We start from the raw sequence: 21,592 nt of genomic DNA, 5'->3' as shown, positions 1-21,592 counted from the left end.
TTTTTGTTTTGTTTTGCAATTGAGTATTAGTTGCTGCAGCTCATAGCAGCAGTCAAACTATGCAGCATAATGAGACACTGTCAGAAGATGATTTGGAGCAGTCTGTGGCGGCCGTGGCTGTCCATCAAGCCCCCTGAGAGACCGCAAAAGCCAAAATGGCACTGTGTCGAGCTGCCTGAAATAAAATAGCATCATGCATATCATTTTACTCGCAGTATTGCAAGATATTTTGTTAACTGTAGATTCAATTAAACTGAATGGTGACCCTTGTGCTTGAGGTTTCACAAATATAGATTTCAAACTATTGGTTATTTAGACTTTGTCATTGAGGATTTGTATTTGTGCTACTAGTGTAAAACCACACCTGTGATTGTGTTAAAGATACCCGTGGCCCTGAAAGCGCTTCCTGCGCCTTGACCTTAGAACCCCGACTGCATGAGGCTGTAGATCAAGGTGACCTCAGCTCTCCTCACTGTTCCTCTTCCGCCGTCGTTCTCACAGCCTCCTTCCGCCTCGCTCCAAAGTTTTATGCTCGCTCCTCTCCTCTGTTATGGGAAGACAGAGGATAAAGAAAGAGGTGAGGAGTGTCTGAAAGCGGTCAGAGGAAGGGGTGATTGTAATGTTTTTCAAAACAGAGCTAGAGAAAGAAGAAGGCAGAAGGTGAGAGATATATCACCATCCCTCCCTGTGAGAGACACATGTGTTATACATTTACACTTCAGTGATGGATGCCTGGGCCTGGCTCCACACCTGCGCGCCTTAAATGCAGCCGCTCGTACTTTCACCCGACAGTCGTCCTCCACAAGACAGCAAAGACTGAAGAAAGTGTTTATTTCCGTCTTTTCATACGTAACTGTTCATCGCTGCTTATTTGTAATTATCAGAACCGCTCGCGTTACCGACAAGTGCAAAAGAATGTCGGTCTAATCGAATTTATTAGTCCGCTGAGATTCGTCACAATGGAGTAATTCCCCACAGTGCTCGGCCGTGACTCGTCCCACTGCCTTCTGAAATTTCCCCGTTCATCAACAGTTTTCTTTTCTTGATAGAGAAATAGGGAGGAGAAATAATGTAATTTCTTATCGTGATGAAATTGTTCTCAGCCAACCATGACTCAGCAAATTTTCACGACTGATAATTGCTCAGATATCTAGAAAGGTTCTCCTTTTAGCGCTGGAGAGTAGAGAGAGAGAGAGAGAGAGCAAGAGCGATAATACAATAATCTAATCTAACGTTCCCCAGAGCTTTATCACGATGGAATAATTTTCTTTCAAGCATGACTCAGCAGTTACCCTCTTACTTCTCTCCATGTTCATTTGTTTCTCATTCTCATTGTTACAGGGCGACAGAGGGGGGGGGAGTATGAAAGTAAAGGAGTGAAATAATGGCGTGATGATTAGATTAAGTGACAAAAGAGCGAGTTGGCACAGAAACCAGTGAGCTGAGGTCAGCATTCTCGACAATTAGAGAAAGTGGGAACGTATAAAGAAAGGCCAGAGAGGAAAAATGAGGACACCTTTATATTTTATTCCCTCTTGGCTCCTCTTTCACTTTCCACTTTTTCCTCCCGGATTCATTCGTTTAGCGGGGATTTAGTGAGAAGGGGGGAAACGATTCATTGAGATAACAGGTGTGCCAACTGCTTCTTAGCACCAATTCATCACGCTTGTTAATAACTTTCACATTAACACGACGCTGAGATCACGAGCTTCACTTAAAGCAGGTTTACTTACAAACCTGTGAAACAACTCTCGAAAAGAAAAGACGTTTTTGAGATCAGAATGAAGATGTCTTCATCTCCTGTCAGTCACATTTACCAATTCACCAACTGAGCCGCACATAAGGTGAACAAATTTTAAAGTTTCCCGGTGGGTTTTACTTGACCACCGTGAGCAAATCTACCAATCCTGAAAATTTAATGCCGTAAGACATTTGTTAAAGATAAGTGCTTTGCAAAAAGATTAAAATCAACATCATATAAAAGGCAAGGCAAGAGGAAAGTGAAACCCATGAAACTATCAAACCAATTCCAAGAAAAACAAACATTAAAATGAGAGAGGTTTGCTCTTCTGTTCTTGTTCTGTCTTTCTGACCAAAAAATGATTGGGTTTTAATGTGTCTGTTTTTGTAGCGACCTCAAACATTTGTTGCATGTAAGTTTCATAAACCAGAACGATTGTTAAACTCATCATAAAAAGAAACAAAGCGCATGGGGAACAGAAGGGCCAAATAAAAGAGAAAAAAAAACTTAAAATATGGACAAAATGTACCACAAAGACAACAGAAACTGGTGTACTCGACCGAGACAGAAAAATGAGGCCGGGGTTGAAGAAGCAATGGTATAGAAATGACGATGTGTCACAGAAAAGAAGGAGGGAAAGAGCTGGAGGCAGAATTAGTCACGGATACAAGGACAAGTTAAGAAGCTCAAAGGTCAGAGAGCGAGAGTCAGGAGAAAAATACAGAAGGGGAGAGAAGAGAATTAAAATCAATGTTAAAAAAAGGCTCACATCATTTAAGAGAAGGGGAGTAAAAGAGACAAATGAGCAGTGTTAGGTACTTAAGAAGAGGGACTTAATCATAAAAAGCACTGTGTTTGAGAGAGCAAAGGGATAAAGACAGGAAGGGAGGAACTGGGGATTATTTAGATACAGAAAGCTCTAAGAAGAGCAGAAAGACGGGACGGGACAAAGGCAGATAAATGTGTTTGCAGAGGGGAAGAGAGATTTGGAAAGAAAATGCTAAAGGGATCAGAAATCAGACGGGGTTTTGACACAGCTTATCCTTGTGTTAAATCTCTTCCTTTGTTGTTTCTTTTCCCATCCATGAGTTAAAGTTTTGGTGGAGGCCAATTATTCTATTCTTTACGCATTATATGTTTTTTTTTGTTTTTTTTTACAAATACGCTCAAAATTCAAAGACACTGACTGATCAGAGAAAATATGTGATAAAGCCTGCGGAGAGTGCAGGAAAAAAAAATCACAAACGAGAGTACAAAGGGAGAAAGTGGATAGGATACACATTCTAAAACTGTGACATGTTCTACTACTGTCATATATTCTAAAACTACAAATATTCCGTAACTATCAAACATTTTAAAACTGTCAACCAAATTTAAAGCAGTCACACGTTCCAAAACTGTCAAACATAGAAAACTCCCTCACATTTTTTGGGAAAAAGTCGCATTGCAATAATATTTATATATCAGTTGATATAGATCATGATATACAACAAGTTGCTATTTTTCTCGTGTTTACATGCTCCCTTTTACTCTTGAGTGAGATATGAAAGTGTCAGAAGGTTGATTTTTATGTAAAAGGTATTTTCTGTCAAAGTTGAGGATGACATGTAAAACTATCAATGTAACGTTGACGTCTTCTTGAGACTGGTGATGAACCCCTTTTTTTGGTCAGGTGTGCTTGGCCAGGATTCTGGCCGGGAGCGACCGAATTTGAGTACCTTTACATCATATGCCCGGCTAGCTCAGTCGGTAGAGCATGAGACTCTTAATCTCAGGGTCGTGGGTTCGAGCCCCACGTTGGGCGTGGAGGTTTTGTGGTGGCACCAACAAATACATGCCATGGCGCGTCAAAATCATGTCTCAAGACGTGTGTCTTGACCACAGTCTCACTGTAGTAGTGAAATATAAGTGCTTGCTCATGATTCCTCAAACTTAATTTGCAAAGGTAGCCGTGTGGTATGAGCTGTTTTTTTTAAATTAGAGGTACTTTTCTAGTACCAACTTCGATGTGGTTTCAAGCAAGGTGACTTGAGCCAAATATGTGACGTCAACAGGTGACAGGACACTGATTGAAAAGCAGCATATATGTTAAGCTTCCTCTGCTGAGACATCCTGGAGAGAGCTAAGCCACGAGACGAAAAGCTGACTCAGCGTGTCCTTCTGACCCATGGCTGGTCCAGTCATGGTCTGATCCCTTACAGCTGGGCTACACAAATGTGGGCCTCGAAGACCAATGCCCTGCATGTTTTATGTCTCTCTGCTTCAGCACACCTCATAAAACATTGACGTCTTCTTCAGGTTGATTGGGAGCCCGGTAACAAACCACTTTTTGCAATCAAATATTTTTCGTCAAGCTAGCACGCCGAAATTTGAGTGCCCCAAGGTCATGTGTAGCCCGGCTAGCTCAGTCGGTAGAGCATGAGACTCTTAATCTCAGGGTCGTGGGTTCGAGCCCCACGTTGGGCGACGAGGTTTTGCGATGGCACCAATAAACGTTTAAAGTCAATTACTTATCTATAGGATGATTTGTCAAAATCATGTCTGACCATAAGATGTCAATCTTGACCATAGAACTCCAGCTCCCTTCAATTGAATAGCACTAAATGTACGTACGCATCACTTAAGCATAGTTTAGGATGAAGCAGAACCTCTTACCCCCATAGACCGCCCAGAGTTCAACAGTCATGGCTACCATAGTTTGTAGACCATGAGATCCGTAATCTCAGGGTTGTGGGTTTCAGCCCTACGTTGTTATGGCGTGTTTTCCTGTTCCTTTGCAGTCTCATGCTTATCTGTGTTACATTACACTGTGACGTGATCTTTGGACAGCTGTGGTTGTTGCTCCGTGTCCCATATCGTGTTAAATGTCGAAATGTTCTGTGTCGTTAGTCTTGTTCACCGCAGGTCTGCTTGTTTTTCCCTCTCATTTAGTTTAGTTTTGAAGCGGTTAGTAGAGGAAGAAAAGTCATGCTTGAAAATTTTAACTCCTCACTCTGGCTTTCATCAGCTTCACTGGACAATAAAACTCGAGGCAAACCTGCAAAAGGATGACACATCGGGCGTGCAACTTTCTTCTTTCTCTCCTCCCTAAACATGTGTGGCCATTTCTCCTCATATCAACAACAACTATTAAGTAAAAGTTTAGAATTACAGAACATACTGAATCTTCACAACACATGTCAAAATAAATGTTTTGTTTGTTTTTTTTTTTTGGTCAGGGGGCAAGTCTTCATCGAGTTATGCAGAGGCTCCAGACAAGATGAAAATATATTTCAGCATCTCCAATTTTAAAATTTGATCAGTATGACCTGTCGCATTATGACATTACGTGCGTCAACAAACGAAAGAAGTCTGCAGGAATTGTGTGAAGTCATTTTATTTGTCCCATAAACGTCTCTGCAGTCCATATGTTTTGCAGTTTTTAATATAGGAGCTGGATTTTTCTTTTTTTTCATGCCCATTAAACAAAATGACAAAAATCTGCTTTGAAACTTTAACTTTGACCTTCAGTGGAGATTATATCCAGACTCATAAAACTGGAGAAAAGTACAAAGAACGCTGTTTGTGTGCCGTAAAAATAATTTGGGGATTCAACAGTTTATAGATCATTAAGGACGTGGCGGAGATCACAGACAAAGATAAGTAATCATCAGGATACAGCTGTGTGTGTGCAGAAAAACTCTTTCCCTTGCAAGCATCTTCCTTAAAGTATTACGTTTGGTTTTTGAATAAACACATATGAAAAATGGCACGCACATATTTCTGTCAGTATCTGTCAAACATACACACAGATATGCACAAAACTTCAGTCTGGCCTACTTAAAGCCTCTGTTCCTTGCAGGGCTCAGTGAAAGGCTGAGGGGATTTAGACTGTACAAGACTGACAGATTTAGACCCCCCCCCCCTCCCTCCCCTGCTTTTTATCTCCAACTCTTTGCAGGCCTACTGTAAAATCTCAAATATAGCTTTAACATGTGGAACGGACTCCGAGAGGAAAGAACAGGACACTGATACAGACAGAGGAAACACAGGAGGGATGAAATAGAAAAGGAAAACACAAATTTAGGGCGAGAAAAATTAGATGATTAGGAAAGGATCAAAGGAAACACTGCTGATGAGTGTTGAGGGCTTCTGTTCGCCTGTGTGGTTTATGATTTATGGCTCTATGTGTGTGTGCATATGAGCGTTTGTCTTAATCTTTATGGATCTCCCCTTAAGTGGCAAGTTAACAAGCCTGTTATTCTTTGCACCAGTTAACAAGCGACGCAACAGGTAGCATGTTGAAGGGCAAATGTGTGTTTGTTGGCGTCCGTGTGTGTGTGTGTGTGGGAGTGCATGCGTGCAACAAAATGTGCAACTTACAAGAAGAGCACAGCGTGGAAGTCAAACTATAAAGCAAATGGAGAGCTGCGAAGATTTTTGAAGTCCTTGCTGTCTGTTGTAGATTTCGTCTCTTTATACAAATGAACTGCGGAAGGAATTCAGGGCTTCAATATACCAAACGTGCCTTGTGAGGTTTTCTCTCAATATGAATGCTAGAATTGTGCTTTATATCACATCTTCGTGCATGATATTAAATATTTTCCTCCTTCTGTCTGTAGACACAGAACCGGATGAAGCTCATGGCAGACAACTATGAGGACGACCATCTAAAGGTCGCATCTCCAAACTCAGAGCAACCCAACAATCACAAGCCCTCCCCAGACCAGGTAAGGCGCATCAACGCAAACCGTCAGCATTTATTAGCGGCATCTATTGGAAGTTATCCTGTTTCCTGTTTTGCCGAACTAACTTCGCACTCTCCCTGAACTCACGCTGCGGCCGGACTGAACTAACCAATAGGACGATGAGGAGGGCATTTGGGCCTAGCCAATCACATGCCTTCTTCCTCGCCCTCAGTTCACCATTTTGTACAGAAGGGTGAGCGTTTTCTCTGCCGAGCTCGTCGTGTCATCCCACCTCCTCACTCCTGCTCCGTCCTTGACTTTTTCGCCTTCTCCTGTCATTTCACTTTTCTTTGTGGTTTCTTTTGACATTCATTCAATTTTCTTCCATTCAGTTTTTTTTTTACATCTGACTTTCCGTCTTAAAACTCTTCATTTCCCATAAGTTTATCTTTACTTTCCATTTTTCCTTGCTTCATCACTTAAACAGAAATACTTTAAAATCAGATCTTGAATCGTTCACGTCATCTGTTCAACATCTCAATATCTTCTCTTTGATTTCATTTTTTTTTTTTTTTATTATGATAATCATTCCTTCCAGTCCTCCTCGTCTTGTACTGTTTTGTGTGTGGGCTTTCCCCCTTGCACATTATTTCAAATTTTCCACCCTAATTTAGACCTTTGATGGTTCCTCTGTGCCCATTTTATGATACATGCATGTACAGTCTGCACTAATGGTTTCGTATGTGGGGTTTCACATTACAGCGGTATCATTCATACCCATTGGGGATGAGTTCTGTCTTATTTAAGTTCACAAGATGTGCGAGATGTTGGTGGTGATTTCTGAAAGCGGCTTCTTTGCCAAATATTTTAAAAGCTATGAATGAATGAGAAAAAGACTGTCCTTTGAACCGGATCCAGTGCCGTTTCTTTAATTACTCGAGGGGTTTCCAGTATTTTAAAGATCCAAAGCTCATTAACTGCAGATGTGTGACATCCTTTAAGTCAAGTAAGAAAAACACACACTCGTAAACACGGCTAATGCAGAACAGTCTTTTCTTGAGAAAATAATATTTTTTTCCTTTACTTGTTTCAGCGTGTTTTTTAAATAAGGCGCTGAAACTTGCAAAGTCCTGTAAAATTCTTCAAACAAGTGTTTTGAAACAATAGAAGAGTAAAAGTTTATTCCCACATTGATGCATTGGGTTGATTTGTACCGAGCAGCGCCACACATGAGCAGCACATGCTGCCCTCAGTGCAGCTCAGTTCCTCCAGAGGGAATTCCCATCAGGATGCTCCCAGCCCCACGCGGCGCCCTCCACCCCGGTTATTAATTAGAGGTAGCGCCTCCCCGCTGGGCGAGGCGGCCCGGCCCGGCTGCACACGACTCACACGCCACCTCTTCTCCTACGCCACACACACACTTATGCAAACACGCTCTCCTCCCAGAGTGTGAGGCGGGTAATTTACCATAGTACATTTCATCCAAACAGTGAGTGATTGTGCGTCTCCCAATAAGGTGATTCTGTGCAGCTGCTGGAGTATGAAACGCTTCAGAGATAACTGCAACAGAGAGGCACCGGAGAGCAGTCTGAACACACACCGAGTATTGTGAAGGGTGTTTTATGGAGTTTAGGATTTAATTGGTTTACATTTATGTCGGATCCCCCAGTTAGAAGACACAGAGGAGAAATAAAGGTTTTATCTCTTACAAAGTCCAATGAGGTTAAATCGTAATGCCTCCTCAGTCACAACATTTTACTAACAGACACATCAAAGCAGAAGTCACATAACTTTTGGTTTAAAGTTGTCTCTTGACAATGCCGTGGTCACAAAAACATTTATTCCACTGATCTCAGCTCGCTGTGGTCGCCACTCCGTCACAGCCTGTCCGTCGTCAAACCAGCAGTTTGGAAAAATCCTGCTCTTTGCTCTCTGACCCATGGCTTTACAGTTTAGAAAGTTGCTGACGCATTAAATGTGACATATGGTTCTGCAGTTGTGATCATTTCTGACTTGGGAGATGACAAACGCACCTCGGAGGTCTTCACACTCCTTCACCTGCCTCGCCCATCCATCAAGTGGCAACTGCTCGGAAACGCACTTTGGACACGCACCGCGAATTCCCAAGACTGAAATTATCACTTGTCCAGAAGCGTATTGACAAATTCACTGCATCAGAAACTGTAGCTTCATGAGCCAGGAAGCAAACAGAGTAACTCCAAACCAGGTTAGGTCTTTAACATTGACAGTGGTCTACAATTATTCAAAGAAACCTGCATAAATGTAGCTTTTTCTAAGTACCAAGTAGCTCCTTAATCTGATTTCAATGATTTGAAGATGTAAGGAATCAGTTTGCAGTTCAGCTCGAGCACGAGGTGTCATTGAAAGTACCGATGCATTTGCGGCCATCCTAGGATCAGGTTGCAGACACCCTGCATGTAACTCAGTAATCTGTTTACCTCCTGGAATTTTGAGCAAGCCAAAACACTGCCGCCCAACGTGGGGCTCGAACCCACGACCCTGAGATTAAGAGTCTCATGCTCTACCGACTGAGCTAGCCGGGCTGCTTTACACCTCAAATAGTGCACTTTTTTTCCCGGTATATGGGGGTACTCTTTCCCAGCTGGGATAGTTGATTACAGCTCTAACACAGATAGACCAAAACTCATCAGGCTTTTTTTTTTTTTTTTTAATCCTGAAGATATCAGATTCACAGTTATAGGAACAGGAAATGTTTACATGTTCTCCTCATGCATGCTTGGGTTTTCTCCAGGTACTCTGGTTTCGCCCCACAGTCCAAAAACACAAGTTTGAGGTTAATTGATGACTCTAAAATTGCTGGTAGACGTGAATGTGAATGTGTGGCTGTCTGCGTTTGTCCTCCGGTGAACTAGTGATCTGTCCAGGATGTACCCACAGTCAGCTGGGATCAGCACCGACGCCACGTGAGTCTGAGCTTCAGCAAGTGACGTCGAAGATGGATGAGCTGGAAATCAACAAATGTTTGTTTTTTGCTTAAGAAATGACTAAAATAGTCATTTACAGGACAAGCAGTTTATCGGTTTGATTTGTCATGTAGTTGGCGAATCTGTTATTGAAACAGCTTCTTGACACTTTCGCTGTGCGGATTCAGATCCTCACACTCGCTGCCTTGCTGTGAAATCCTGGTGTCGGTGCTGCTCCAGGAACAATATCTGTATTCGTGCTTGCATGCTTTTGTTGTCGAGGTTTCTGTGGAGAAACTAAAGCTCTGATTTCACCGTATAATGCGGTCATATTTTTTTTTATTCCTTTTTTGTGTGTGTGTGTGTGTGTGTGTAACGTGGCAGGTCAGTGAGGCTCGCTGAATGTCTCTCTTTGGAGTTCTTTCATAGTACAGTAAGAATCTGGTAGGCAGACATGGGAGGCTAATAAAGCAGCAGAAACACACACACTGACTCACAGTGCCATATAAAATTATCTCTCCTTTGGGGTGGTTTCATAGTACAGTGAGATACTCAGAAGCTCTGTAGACCCATTAACCTCTCACGCACACACTGCATCTGTTGACCACTGCAGGCTGCGCAATACAAAGAAAACATGGAGGTGCATATATTCTCTGCACCTTAATAAAGTCAATAAATTCAAAAGCTTGCTTGGACTTCCAGAGGTCAGTGTTTTTTGTTTGAATTTCGTGTTATTATTTCAGAGTCACATCTTTTTCTGTTAAAAAAGATCCTGAACAGGAAAAGAAAGCACTGCTGTTATTATTTCTCTCTTAATGTCTTCCTTCTATCGAAATCATTCCTTCCATTCTTTCTGCCTGTTTCTCATTTGTATTTGATCCGCAGAGCTTCGCTGCAGGTCTGGAAAGTGTAGACAGTTTTTTTTTTTTTTTTTTTTTTCAGGCTTTCTGACAGAATAATATGAACTTGAAAGTGTGAGAGAACAGCTGTTGCACATGTGTTAAGTATGTTTTCAGAGCCGCGAAGCCACGTTTGGAGCTACGTGTGAGCAAATTGTCGTATTACACGTCAGCCGGCGGAGGGAAAACATCCCCGGTCGCCGCTATCAGCAGACATCACATGTTGCAGCATCAAAGGCGTTTTTGAAATGCAGAAGGTGGAAGGATCACTGCAGCTTTTAACTCCATCATTTGCTCTTTGCCTGGCTTTGTTTGCCTACCACCCTCTCTCCTCCAGAGGGAAATGCTCAGTAATGTGTTTCGTAATGGACTGAAGCCTACTGGCAGCTCCTCATTGGAAAGTACTGTAACTAGAGCTATTTACAAAGCTGATAACGACCTTGAACGAGTGCGTGTATGTTTTTCTATGTCGCAGTATATTTGTGTCTGCGTGCGGGTTTGTGCGAGTGTGTGTATTGCACGGGTATGCACACTCGCACAGTGAAGAGTGAATATTTTGTGTGTTTTTGCATGCATGCGTGCAAAAGTCGTTTAGCTGCTCTTGAACGTTGGAGACGGTCTACAAAAACACCAAATTACCTTCTGGTTCGTGTGTGTGTTTGTGTGTGTGTGTGAGTGTGTGAAGTGTTACCAGTAAATAAGGTGAGGACTGTGAATCACAAGTGACAGTTCCTTTGATTTCCTGTCAGCTTTCATTGTTGCAGAAATGCCATTTGAGGAAAGAGTGCAAAGAATCTTCTTTCCCCCTGAAACCACCCACATCTACTTTTCATTTGTTTGTGAGGATTCTCAAACACACAGTTATTTAATAATAAATGTTACATCCATATGTAGTCTTCTATGCTTTTCAGATCCTGTCAATGTTTGTTCAAGTCACAACTGAAGATGTTTTTTTGTTTTTTTGTTGTTTTTTTTTTTAACAGAAGAGTTTTGCACCCTGAAATATATCTGTCCCATTTTTCGGGGCAGTGAAGCGTGCAGGCAGTGATATATAGTTTCCAAATTTTAGAATAACACCACAAAAGTGTCGGTGAAAAACTTTATGATAGCAGAAGACCTTTCATGTTTATCGCTTGTGTGTTTTGTGAAGTGAATTGATCATTTCTTTACCACTTTAACTCAGGATTGTGGGACAATGGAGCCAGTCCCAGCTTTCAATCTCCAAAGGCGCATCAGTGCACAAACACACTTACATTAACCTCACATGCATGTTTTTTGCACTTCTGGAGAAAACCAAAGTGAGCCCATGCACAGGAAGAACATGCAAACTCCAAACAGAAGGAAAACCACGACTTTAAATTGTTGGACAACATGAAAAAGCATCATGTTTGATGCTTATCAGATAAATAAATGCAAAGTTAACGCTGATAAGATTTATAGGATATGTGATCTGATGCTGTTGATTTGATAAATAACCTCGCAACAATTGGTGATTTCTTTTATTTCGCTAGTTGAAGTCTTACTGAATCAAATGTAAGTTTGTAAACTTCAGTTTACTGTCATATAGTAGCAGTCATTACGAGCAAAAAAGAAGTGAATATTGCGTGTTTTTGCTATAGTTACTTGCAAATAGTGCCTAAATGTGTGTGAGTGTGTGTGTGTGCACGCTGAGTGACGATGTGCACAGCGCACAGGGTGCGGACAGACGCCACTGGGAATAAATATGCTTCACCAACACACACATACACACACACACTAACAGCCCTCTTAACTTGCTTCCTCTGCACTTAAACCCCGGTATTCCCCAAGGTGTATAATGTGTCTGTTTGTCTTATCTGTGTGTGTGTGTGTTTGTGTGTGTGTACAGACTCGTGTGTCTCCTGGGAGGGGGGGTTCTTGAATGCGTATATCTGTTTTGCTCATCTCAAGCTCATTCGCACAGTTTATGTAAAAGCTGGCGTTAAACAAGCTTAATACATATATAAAAAACATTTTTTTTTTTTTAAATATCGTCTTAGCTGGTATTAGCAGCAATTGTGCCACTCTGATGTAAAGCACTGCCTTGTGTATGTGTGTGTCTCTTTCTGTTAATTTTGCATGAACATCTGTTTTGTACCTAATCTAGCTATGTTGTGCATCGTATTAAAACAAACAAACAACCACAGGTCTGATTTCCTGTCTTCTTCTGGCAGATTCTCTCTCCTCTCCTGGACCTCAATCAGAATCGCAGTAAGCTGAAGCTGTACATCAGTCACCTGACCGCGCTGTGTCAGGAGCGAGACCCCGTCATCCTGCAGGACTTTGCCCCGCCCCCCGCCTATCACCGCTCCGACTCCGCCTCCTGGAACACGCAGCTGCAAAGCATGACGCAGGAACAGGTGAGACTCCTGGTCGCACCCAGCCACTGATCGGAAGCCCCGTGTTCTTGCCTCTGAGGACTGAACGTGCCGACGCGGCCTCGCTGTGTGTGTGTGTGTTTTGAGTGACTGCGTGGGCGTGTGGGAGTTGGGCACACGCTGGCTGGCCTTGGCAGGTTTTTGGCGCCGCCTTTGACATTATTGAGAAGATTTACCCCGGCGGGTCACCTGACGACAAGCGCCTGGCCGCGGAGCAAGTGCTGTTTTAGACGTTTTATTTTACAGGGAGTAAACTGTGCTTCAAGCTCTTGGCAGCAGGAAGAGGCTTGGTTCACAGGCAGCGCGGAGCGAGGAGGGGAGAGGAGCGTATTTATTTTACTGGCGAAAAGAGTTGTCATGTTCCGAGAGGGAGGGGAGCGAAGAGCAGCGAAATAAGAGTGAAGAAAGAAAGAGGTGAGGCTTGTAGAGAGCTGGAGAAACACCGGGTTAACCCGCTCCTACATTATCATGGCAACCAGTTGTGTTTTCACATATTCAATATAAACAGTACATAATTAGATTTAAAATATTGTGGCCGTCCATGGCGTCCTCTGTCTCCCTTTCTGTCTTTTTCACCATATTGAAAACATATCAGGCAATACATGGTCCCTCCATGTGGTATGCATTGAAAAATGTAACTTTAGACACACACACACACTCTCAGAGCTGTGTGACAGAGTGTGTGGTTAGGGTACAGCCGGACTAGTTTCCTACAGTCTTCATGAAAGCCCTATTGTGTGTCCTAATGTTGGGAAACGTCTGTGTTTAGCAGGAGTGCTTTAGATATGGCGCTGCGTGGCTTGATGTCACTTCACATAAACTGTAAAAATTCAAGATTAACTCGTCGTTTAATCACCGTGTACATTAAACGAGCGAAATAATGGCCTCCGAGACTTTCCCGGACATACGATTCCTATATGTATTTTTCATCATCAGCCTGTTTTGGCACAAAAAAGAAAAAAGAAAAAAAAGAAATGATTCTGTGGTCTGTTGGCTAAGGATCTGCCTTTTCAAAAGAAAAACACGCTCTATTAAAACTGATTATGTGGGCGGCTGTGAGAGCTTATCTAACGAAACCCAATGTGGTCTGCACAGTTTTATTCCTACCTTGTATTTATAAAAACATTTCAAAAAATATTGAAAACATTACAACCAAACTGAGCTTTTTGGCCGCATCCAAAATCACAACAAGAGGAAAGAAACGATCACAAAAGGCCATGCTAACCAGTTTTCCACAAATCACTCGTATTTCACATCACCGCTGACCGCTTTAATGGCACTCGGCGTTGCTTTCAACTGATAAGTTGTTTTTTTTTTTTTTTTGCTTTCAGCAAATTCATTTAACGCCAGTGTCAAAACCCAAAGCATAACCCGGCCCAGAAAGCTTCGGGCCTGTCTTTACTCCCGTCATCCAGAAGTCATTTATAAATGCACACGGTTTTTGTGTGTGGCATTATTCAAGCACAATAACAATTAATACATTGACCAGGAGAAAGAATCCAGTCAATGACGAATCTTTGAGATGGTTCACAGTCAAACGTATGTTAAATACTGAATTTGTGTGACTAAATTCTTGGATCCCAACGTTCTGCGCCGCTGACTCCACATCATGAAAGATGCTCTTGTTTCAACAAAGAACTCAATCGCTCCTGTTTGTTTTTCTGTGTTTTAATTTTTATGAAATCAAAGTTGAAGCCAGAAGTTATAATTTGTCGGAATGCTTGAATTATTTGGTCCAACTTGGCTGGAAAAAAAAACCTACTCCTAATTGCAAGACTTTTCTAATGTGGTTTTGGCATTTGAGCAAAAAAAAAAAAAAAAAAACTCCACCAGCTTTTCTTTCCTTTCATTTTCTGTCCTGTTAATCACTTTCTCTTCCATTTCTGCCATCACTCTCTTAATTTTCTACTTTTTTTTTTTTCTTTAAACTCTGAAGAATCCCAGTCCTCCTTTCCTGGTTTTCAATTCGTTTTTTTTCTCCTCTCTCTAAAGTGCCTCCATCACCATCACCTTTTCTTCCCACCCTGCTCCATATTTCAGAGCGGGTGTCAGAAGCAGGCGAGGTTTTATAAAATACTCGGCGGTTATTATTTATTCTGTTTTCGGGAGACAAGTTTCCCTTTGACATCACGGTTTCAATCTTTCTGCCTCTCATTCACTTTTCTTTCTCCAAACCCGGGCAGTGCCACTTGGCGCCATGTGTTTTTCTTTTTTTCTTCTTCTTCTTCTTTTTAGACCTCGACCCTGGATACACACCATCGCAGACACATACTGTCAGTCTTTCATTCTCTCGTTTTTCCTTCATCATGTGTCACCTTGGCTGACCCTCTTAACGCTCCCGCCATGTTCCCGTGTGCCAGCCTCTCCATTCTATCTTGTGGTGAGTGTGTGTGTATGTGTGTGTGTTTTACAAGCCTCTCCCTGGCTCTGTTAAAATGCCTGGCACTCTGTAAAGCCATTAGGATCACACTAAAATAGCATGTAAAACACACATGGACGGCCAGCGCGAACCAGTACAAATCCTCACATCCGTTATTCTGGAGGCACTGCAGCCACGAACGACCCCGGGAGGCTCGTGTACCGAGCCGTGTGCTTCTGTCGAGTGTCACACACATTCACTTATGCGCCGGTTGATGCGACTTCTGAGAAAATACGATTATCTTGAAGCTCATAGACGGAGCGCCTTCCTGCGAATAGTTTTCTGTCCGTGCCGCTGATGGCATCCAGCTGCTGCAGGACAAGGAAAATCTTCACAGCACTGCTACGTTACACAAACCAAACAGAGACACGGAGTCTGTTTCACCAACTGGAAATAAACACCACGGATTTACATAAGTCAGCAGACTGAACAAATTGCTTCTTAAATGGTTTTAATTTACCATGAGAAGACAATTAGGAGCCAACTTTGAACCATTTTGCAGAGTATGTATTAAAGGTCTGATATCCCCTCCTGTTTTCTTTATAATCCTTCATTCATTCATTCATTCATTCTTTATCTCTACCTGCCTTGTTGTGCTGAAGGGTGAAATGGACCATCACAGCGTTTTCCAGCTGACGCTCAGCCAAAGGTTCATGCCGTGGTTGCTTGATTTATTTGCTGAAGTTCTGAATAAACAGAGAGGACAGACGAAGCGTCGTGCACCACAGATGATAAACGAGTGGAAAGTAAAGACGATCTGAGGAGCTGCCACTTGTCTCACTGCAACGTGTTACCTGTATAAATCATTAATCCCGTCACAAAAGTCCTTTTCTGGGTTGCTGCGTATTAGTTTATTCATTAATTCAGTATTTATCACCTGTGAAACTGTATCCAACATTAGCAGGGTTTTTCATTTACATGATACCTGAGAAATCAACTGAAATACAGTAATAAAGTAACTTTCTGTCAGCTGTCATGATTTATTCTGTTAATGTGATTAAGAAACTATGAGTAATAGCACAAAATAATGAGAATAATTAGGAAGAAGGAAGGAAACAGCGACTGTTTATGGATAGAATAGTTGAAATGCAGCAGAATTTTTGTAGTAAAGAAGAAAAGCAGCATTTAATTTATACACCGTATCAACACTGTGGCTCCGCTTAATACAGATATCATCCAGAAGATCAGATCCTATAAACTTCTGCAAACATCTGAGGTTTGACCAGAGTGATAGATGTCTGCCGCACGTGTCTTGGAATGAGTGTGTAGTGATGCACATAAAATGAAACCACATTTACTGTGAGGGACGTGCCAGTGATGGATGTCAGGCAGCTGCTGCTGATCTGCACAGCTTAAAGACACCGAGTGACAAAAACAGGAAGGTGCTTGATTCCTCCTCACTTTTTTTTTTTTTTTTTTCAACTGAGGAAGGTTTTGTGATTGAGGCCCTTTTTTCGTTTGACATTTGCATGATTGAGCGCTCTTCCGTTTCCGCCGCACTGACATTTGCTTGGACAGACTCCAGCGGCGGCGCTGGACTAATGGACTTCACCGTCGGTCCAGGTCGATCTTTGTGTTTGGCGTCTCAGCTGAGCTGATCACAGCAAACAGCTGCTAGCGAAAGGCCGGTTTTGAAATGATGGATAAGCCGAATTCTTTCTTCGTGAGGGTGTCTTCTGTTCCTGTGAGCTTGTTTCCGTTTCTCTTGTTTAACCTCAGCTGAACTACAAAGCCAGCACCGACTCCAGAACCCAGGTTTTTTGGTAAAAGCTCTGCTTTCTGTGCCACAGTTTTAATAATAACCTTTATGGCTCGGTGACGTCTCCAAATGCGCACTGAAGAGGACTGGCACTGATTCCTCCACACACCCTCAGGAAGTCTCTTTCCTTCTACTGGCCTGTGAATCCCTCCTGAACTGTGAAGGTATTAGGATTTTCTGTTAGCGCTTTCGTACGCGTCTCTGTTTGTCCAGATTAGTCCGTACATGATTACGTGACTGCCTTTCTATTTGAGTCCAGACTGCGCACATTAATGTGTATCCGAGATTGTAAAAAAAAAAAAAAAAGCATATGAAGTGTTATTGGCTCGGTCGGACATTGTATCGCTGCTCTCTTTGTATCCAGTCGGACTTGTCGGCCCATGACTCTCTATCTGCCGCAGCTCGAACGGCTCCCAGAGAGTGACTGCGAGTGTTTCTGAGCCAAGTCAAACTGGAGAAAACCTCATGAAAACTGAGTCCGCATACTTACAACTCTACAAGGCGGCGTAATAAAAGCAAATGCCGCACGATTACGGCCCTCAGATGTTGTTGTTGTTTCGCTGTAATCTCAAAATTAAAAAAAGAAAAAGTTTGTCGCCAAGTAAAAAGAGGATATGTTATCTCTTTTTGGCTTACTTTTTTTAAATTATTTTTTTAAGATTTACATATAGTTGAGTTTTCAAGGCCTTACAGCTGGTAAGTCTACTAAAGTAACCCAAATAACTTTATGATGAACTTCCAGTGCAGGAAAACAGGATCCATATGGCGCTGCAGCCCTGGCCATGTCGTTTTTATGGAGAGGAGAAAACCAAAGAAGACGGAGTTTATTATGAGGAGATAATAGCGGTGAAATTGACAGTTATAAGTGGCCATTTTAAATCCGCGGTTAAAACTTGGATCGTTTGGGTTTTTACATATGGGCCAATTAGACTAAATGTTTTACATCATAGCTCTGCCATATCTGCACAAATAATCAACTTCCCGACTTATTATAGGAATTAGTGCTGCCGGTCCTTACATGTGAAAATGCAGCTCGCCGGGTTTCACACGCAAAACTATCAGTGTTGTTTCAGTTGCGAATCGATGCCCTCTTCACAGACTGGCAGGAACAGCTCATGTCCAGAGATTTGTCCCGGTTTGCCCCCCCCCCCCCCCCCCTGTGCTTTTAAGGTCGCTGATTTGGTGGGTTTTGATTGACGGGACACACAAAAACAGGACAGGGCAGAGCTGGAATTTCAACATCACAGCTGATAGTCGCCGAACTGCAACAATGGCGGGGACAGTGTGTGTTGTCTCACTGGAACGTGGACGGAGATTTTCATTTCCCTGAACATGAAATGCGTCTCTTCTTCACTCCAGAAGTGACTCTTCATCGACTTTCAGATACTTCTTGTGTTTTGTCTTCCACTCATGTTGTGACTACTCCCCTCCGGATTTCTATTACTGATTTTTTTACACACTTGCTGATGTAAACAAACAACATAAATCTGAACAGAAGGGATGCGAGGGAGGTTCTTCTGTGCGCTAATCTGATTTCTCATCACTGCTGTTATCTGATAAAGCATATTACACTGTTTACATGAACACTTGAATAAGCTGATAACTCCACATGTTATTTTATTGTGCATGTCATGATTGTCTCACAGCTTCAGTATTTCATCAACAACGAAAAGAATTGAGTTTCTTTAAAACGCTGCCCAGAGCACCTCCACTTTCTGCATCCCGAACTCGATTGTTTTAGTGTAGAGGATTGATTTATGTATATATAATCTGGATGATTTCAGTGTTTTTCTTGTTTTATTTATAAAGCTTCTTCAGCATTAAATTTGACCGTGGAGGTCGTCTACTTGCACGTCCTATTCTTTGTTCGCAGTTAGGATTTTTTCTTTTATATTAAAAAGTGTTTGTAAATGAAGTGGAAGCAGAGGAGCTGAGCGGAGGGAAGAGAGGCTGGGGGATCGGAGGTGGAGAGGAGTCCGCCGAGCGGAGACGCAGACCCATCCATTTGTGCTGCGCTGTGGTCTCGGGGTCTCTCCAGGCTTTCATTAGGCAGCTCTGCTTCCTGCTCCAATGATGATTGTTTTCTCTCTAAATAGGACTCAGAGGTCCTCAACAGCCATTATCTACACACACACACACACACGCACACACACAGAAACACACGCACTCAAGAGTCGTGTTCCTGTCCCGACAGAGGGCCTAACATGACTTACGCTCATTTTCAGGAGATCTGCCCCCGACCACAATCGCCACACGACCGACCCGAACCGTTCTCTCATCCTGACTTCACCCAGAATGCAACTCAAGGCTCCAAACTGAACTCTAATGACTGACTTTAAGACATAAAAATGACATTTAAACAGATTGATGTTCCACAGTTGTATGTCGAAGAGACTTAAAGAAGAGACAGTCAGATGGTCTCACATGCACACACACACACACACACACACACACACACACACACACACACACACACACTGGCCTTCACTGGTCATTACAGACAAGCTGCAGCTCTTTATGCAGATTTATTGAATCCAGGCTTAATGGCTTTACCAGTTGTCTTTTTTTTTTCCCTGTATGATTTTTTTCCCCTTTTTTTCTGTTTTTCTTCTCAGCCTTCATCTTTCCCTGTCTCTGCTTATCACTTCCTCTTCCTCTTTTTCTTCCATTCCTCCTCTTTCTTCATTCTTTCAAGTGCTCTTACTTTTTCCAGCCTCTCGCTCCCGCTCTATATTCCCTCTGTTATTGCCACTTTGTTTTTCAATCTGTTTCCCCTCCTTCTGTCTGTCCTCGCTGTCACACCCTTTCAGCTCCCATTTCAGTCTCCATCCTTCCCTTTTCCACCTCTGTCTCTCTCTGTTGTCGGTAATGGGAAGACAAGCTGGTGCTGGTGACAGGTGAAGGCCAAAGACTTGAATTTACACCCGACGAGAAGCTCTCAGGAACCCGCTTTCCACTCTCACACTTTTTTATCCGGAGCTCTGAACTCGTCACAATGGCTGCCATTGTGGACGTCCGGCTTTCACACGTTACACATTTCTCCTGCAGACGTTTCCTTCTCAAGGTACCAGTTCCTCCTAAAGCCACCTGGCCAGAAGGTGGGAATTTATTCAAGGATCGCTGTGAAAACCATTTTTGAGAATTTGGATCCTATAGAGCATTTTCTTCCTCACTTGAATATGATATGGTCACAGAAAATCACACTTTCAGCCTCTCTGATATGTATTCACTTGTCTTATATATATACTCTGTCAGTGAAAACTTTTTGGGAGAATTATCTGTGGGATGGAGGAGAGACTTTCTAAAAGAAAGAAAAAGGTAGAACGCCTACATACAGTATGTTGCACCCAGAGATTGAATTGTCTCGTCAGCATCGCTGAAAGTTGAAGAGGAACAGTGAAACCGAAAAAAAAAACCGCCTCCTATAGCCCCAAGTACTGTATGTTAGTTTGCAGTAAACTGCCTCCGTCTTTTCAGATCGGCCTGCAGGGAGGTTCCACCTACAGTTTACGCTCAATGCTGCAGTCTGTCTCCGCTGTTTATTTCTGCAGCCATTAGCGTTGTAAGTCCACCTCTGTGTAGTTACTCCTGGAGGGCCAGTTTGAGCCTTAAGTCTTGTTTATATGCTTCCCTCTGAACGTATTCCCCTGTAGTCGCCACACATCCATTCACACACACCTCTGCAGCTTAAGTTGCATTAGTAGGTGCTAAAGTGAATGAACTAATAGACTTAAGTTCCCAGACTTTAATAAAATGCAGGGTGGGGAATTGCACACCTACCATTCCTTAATAATTACCTCAGGTGCTTATTGCAAGGTAGAGGAGGGAGCGTCGCTCCTGGATTTGAGTGTGTTTAATCCTCTGTCCCTTCCTCAATAAGTCCTCCCAGAGTCTTAAGCCTGTAAATATGAATATGTTTCTGCAGCCATTTTGGCTGATTCAATGACCTATTAAAATGAAATTACTAAGTAATGTTGGAGAAGAGGTTTTTTTTCTCCTCTTTTTTTTTTTTTTTGGCATTTTTCTTGGGAGATGGTTGCGCTTGAAAAAATGCTGCGTTTCAGTCCTCCAGGAGCAGTTTTAGGTACGAGTCCTCGGGCTCTATTCCCACTGCACCTCGTTAGACTGCGTTATTAGCTGAGCTGCCGAGACAGAGCCCGGGCAGAGTGCACACACACACACACACACACACATACAGTCGTTGTCATTCAGCCACATGGTTTGGCCACTTTTGGGCTCGGTTCAGAGCAGGCAGCCAACTTATAAAAGCGGTCTACATACAGTGTAAGCCTGTTAGGGCGTAATGGTTTAAATAAAGACGGGCAGAGAGACAGGGATTACAACGGTCTATATAGGCGTATTACGCCTCATCCTTTTGCTCCCACTCATGATGGAGTTTCTATAGCGCTGCTCGGGGCTGCTGCTGAGGAGTCTGGAGCCTCTTTAAACCATTTCTGATTGTATCTTTACTTCCTGCAACTCCTGTTATTGCTGCAGAGTATCTGTGAACATTTTGCCCTCCAGACTCGTCCTCCCGTGTCTCGACACTCACCTCATTTGTCCGGAGGAGGTTTATTTATTTATTTATTTATTAATTTTTTGTTCCTGGTTGTAGACGTTCACTTTATTGCCAGAGTTCAGTCATACAATGTTTCATAATGATGCAGATATTTGACTTTTCTCATTTTTTCACCATCAGACAGGGAATCATTCTACTTATACGTCTATTTATCCATCTTGATCTATCTGACTGGGAGCCTGGACAG

At 42.6% G+C, this 21,592-nt stretch overlaps 1 protein-coding gene and 3 non-coding genes across 9 annotated transcripts in view; 3 read left to right on the top strand and 1 right to left on the bottom strand.

Moving 5' to 3' along the window:
• Window positions 1-21,592, top strand: part of LOC115404391 (ELKS/Rab6-interacting/CAST family member 1-like) — a 112,728-nt gene that overhangs the window by 86,960 nt on the left and 4,176 nt on the right. For 5 of the 6 annotated variants that reach the window (XM_030113692.1, XM_030113694.1, XM_030113693.1 and 2 more), the window contains 2 exons: window positions 6,343-6,450; window positions 12,445-12,630. In XM_030113692.1, coding sequence (XP_029969552.1) covers window positions 6,343-6,450; window positions 12,445-12,630 — 294 coding nt within the window. Of the gene's footprint in view, window positions 1-6,342; window positions 6,451-6,583; window positions 6,662-12,444; window positions 12,631-21,592 lie in introns of those variants that run through there. The other variant, XR_003933348.1, reaches the window with a different exon arrangement.
• trnak-cuu (transfer RNA lysine (anticodon CUU)) lies at window positions 3,473-3,545 on the top strand. Its single transcript has one exon. It is a non-coding gene; the product is annotated as a tRNA-Lys (tRNA).
• Window positions 4,135-4,207, top strand: trnak-cuu (transfer RNA lysine (anticodon CUU)). Its single transcript has one exon. It is a non-coding gene; the product is annotated as a tRNA-Lys (tRNA).
• trnak-cuu (transfer RNA lysine (anticodon CUU)) lies at window positions 8,900-8,972 on the bottom strand. The gene has a single exon. It is a non-coding gene; the product is annotated as a tRNA-Lys (tRNA).

The sequence above is a fragment of the Salarias fasciatus genome, chromosome 17 (assembly GCF_902148845.1).
Source record: "Salarias fasciatus chromosome 17, fSalaFa1.1, whole genome shotgun sequence".
In the NCBI taxonomy this organism is placed as follows: Eukaryota; Metazoa; Chordata; class Actinopteri; order Blenniiformes; family Blenniidae; genus Salarias; species Salarias fasciatus.
Note: the sequence above shows the minus strand (reverse complement) of the source record. Positions and strands in the feature narration are given on the sequence as shown.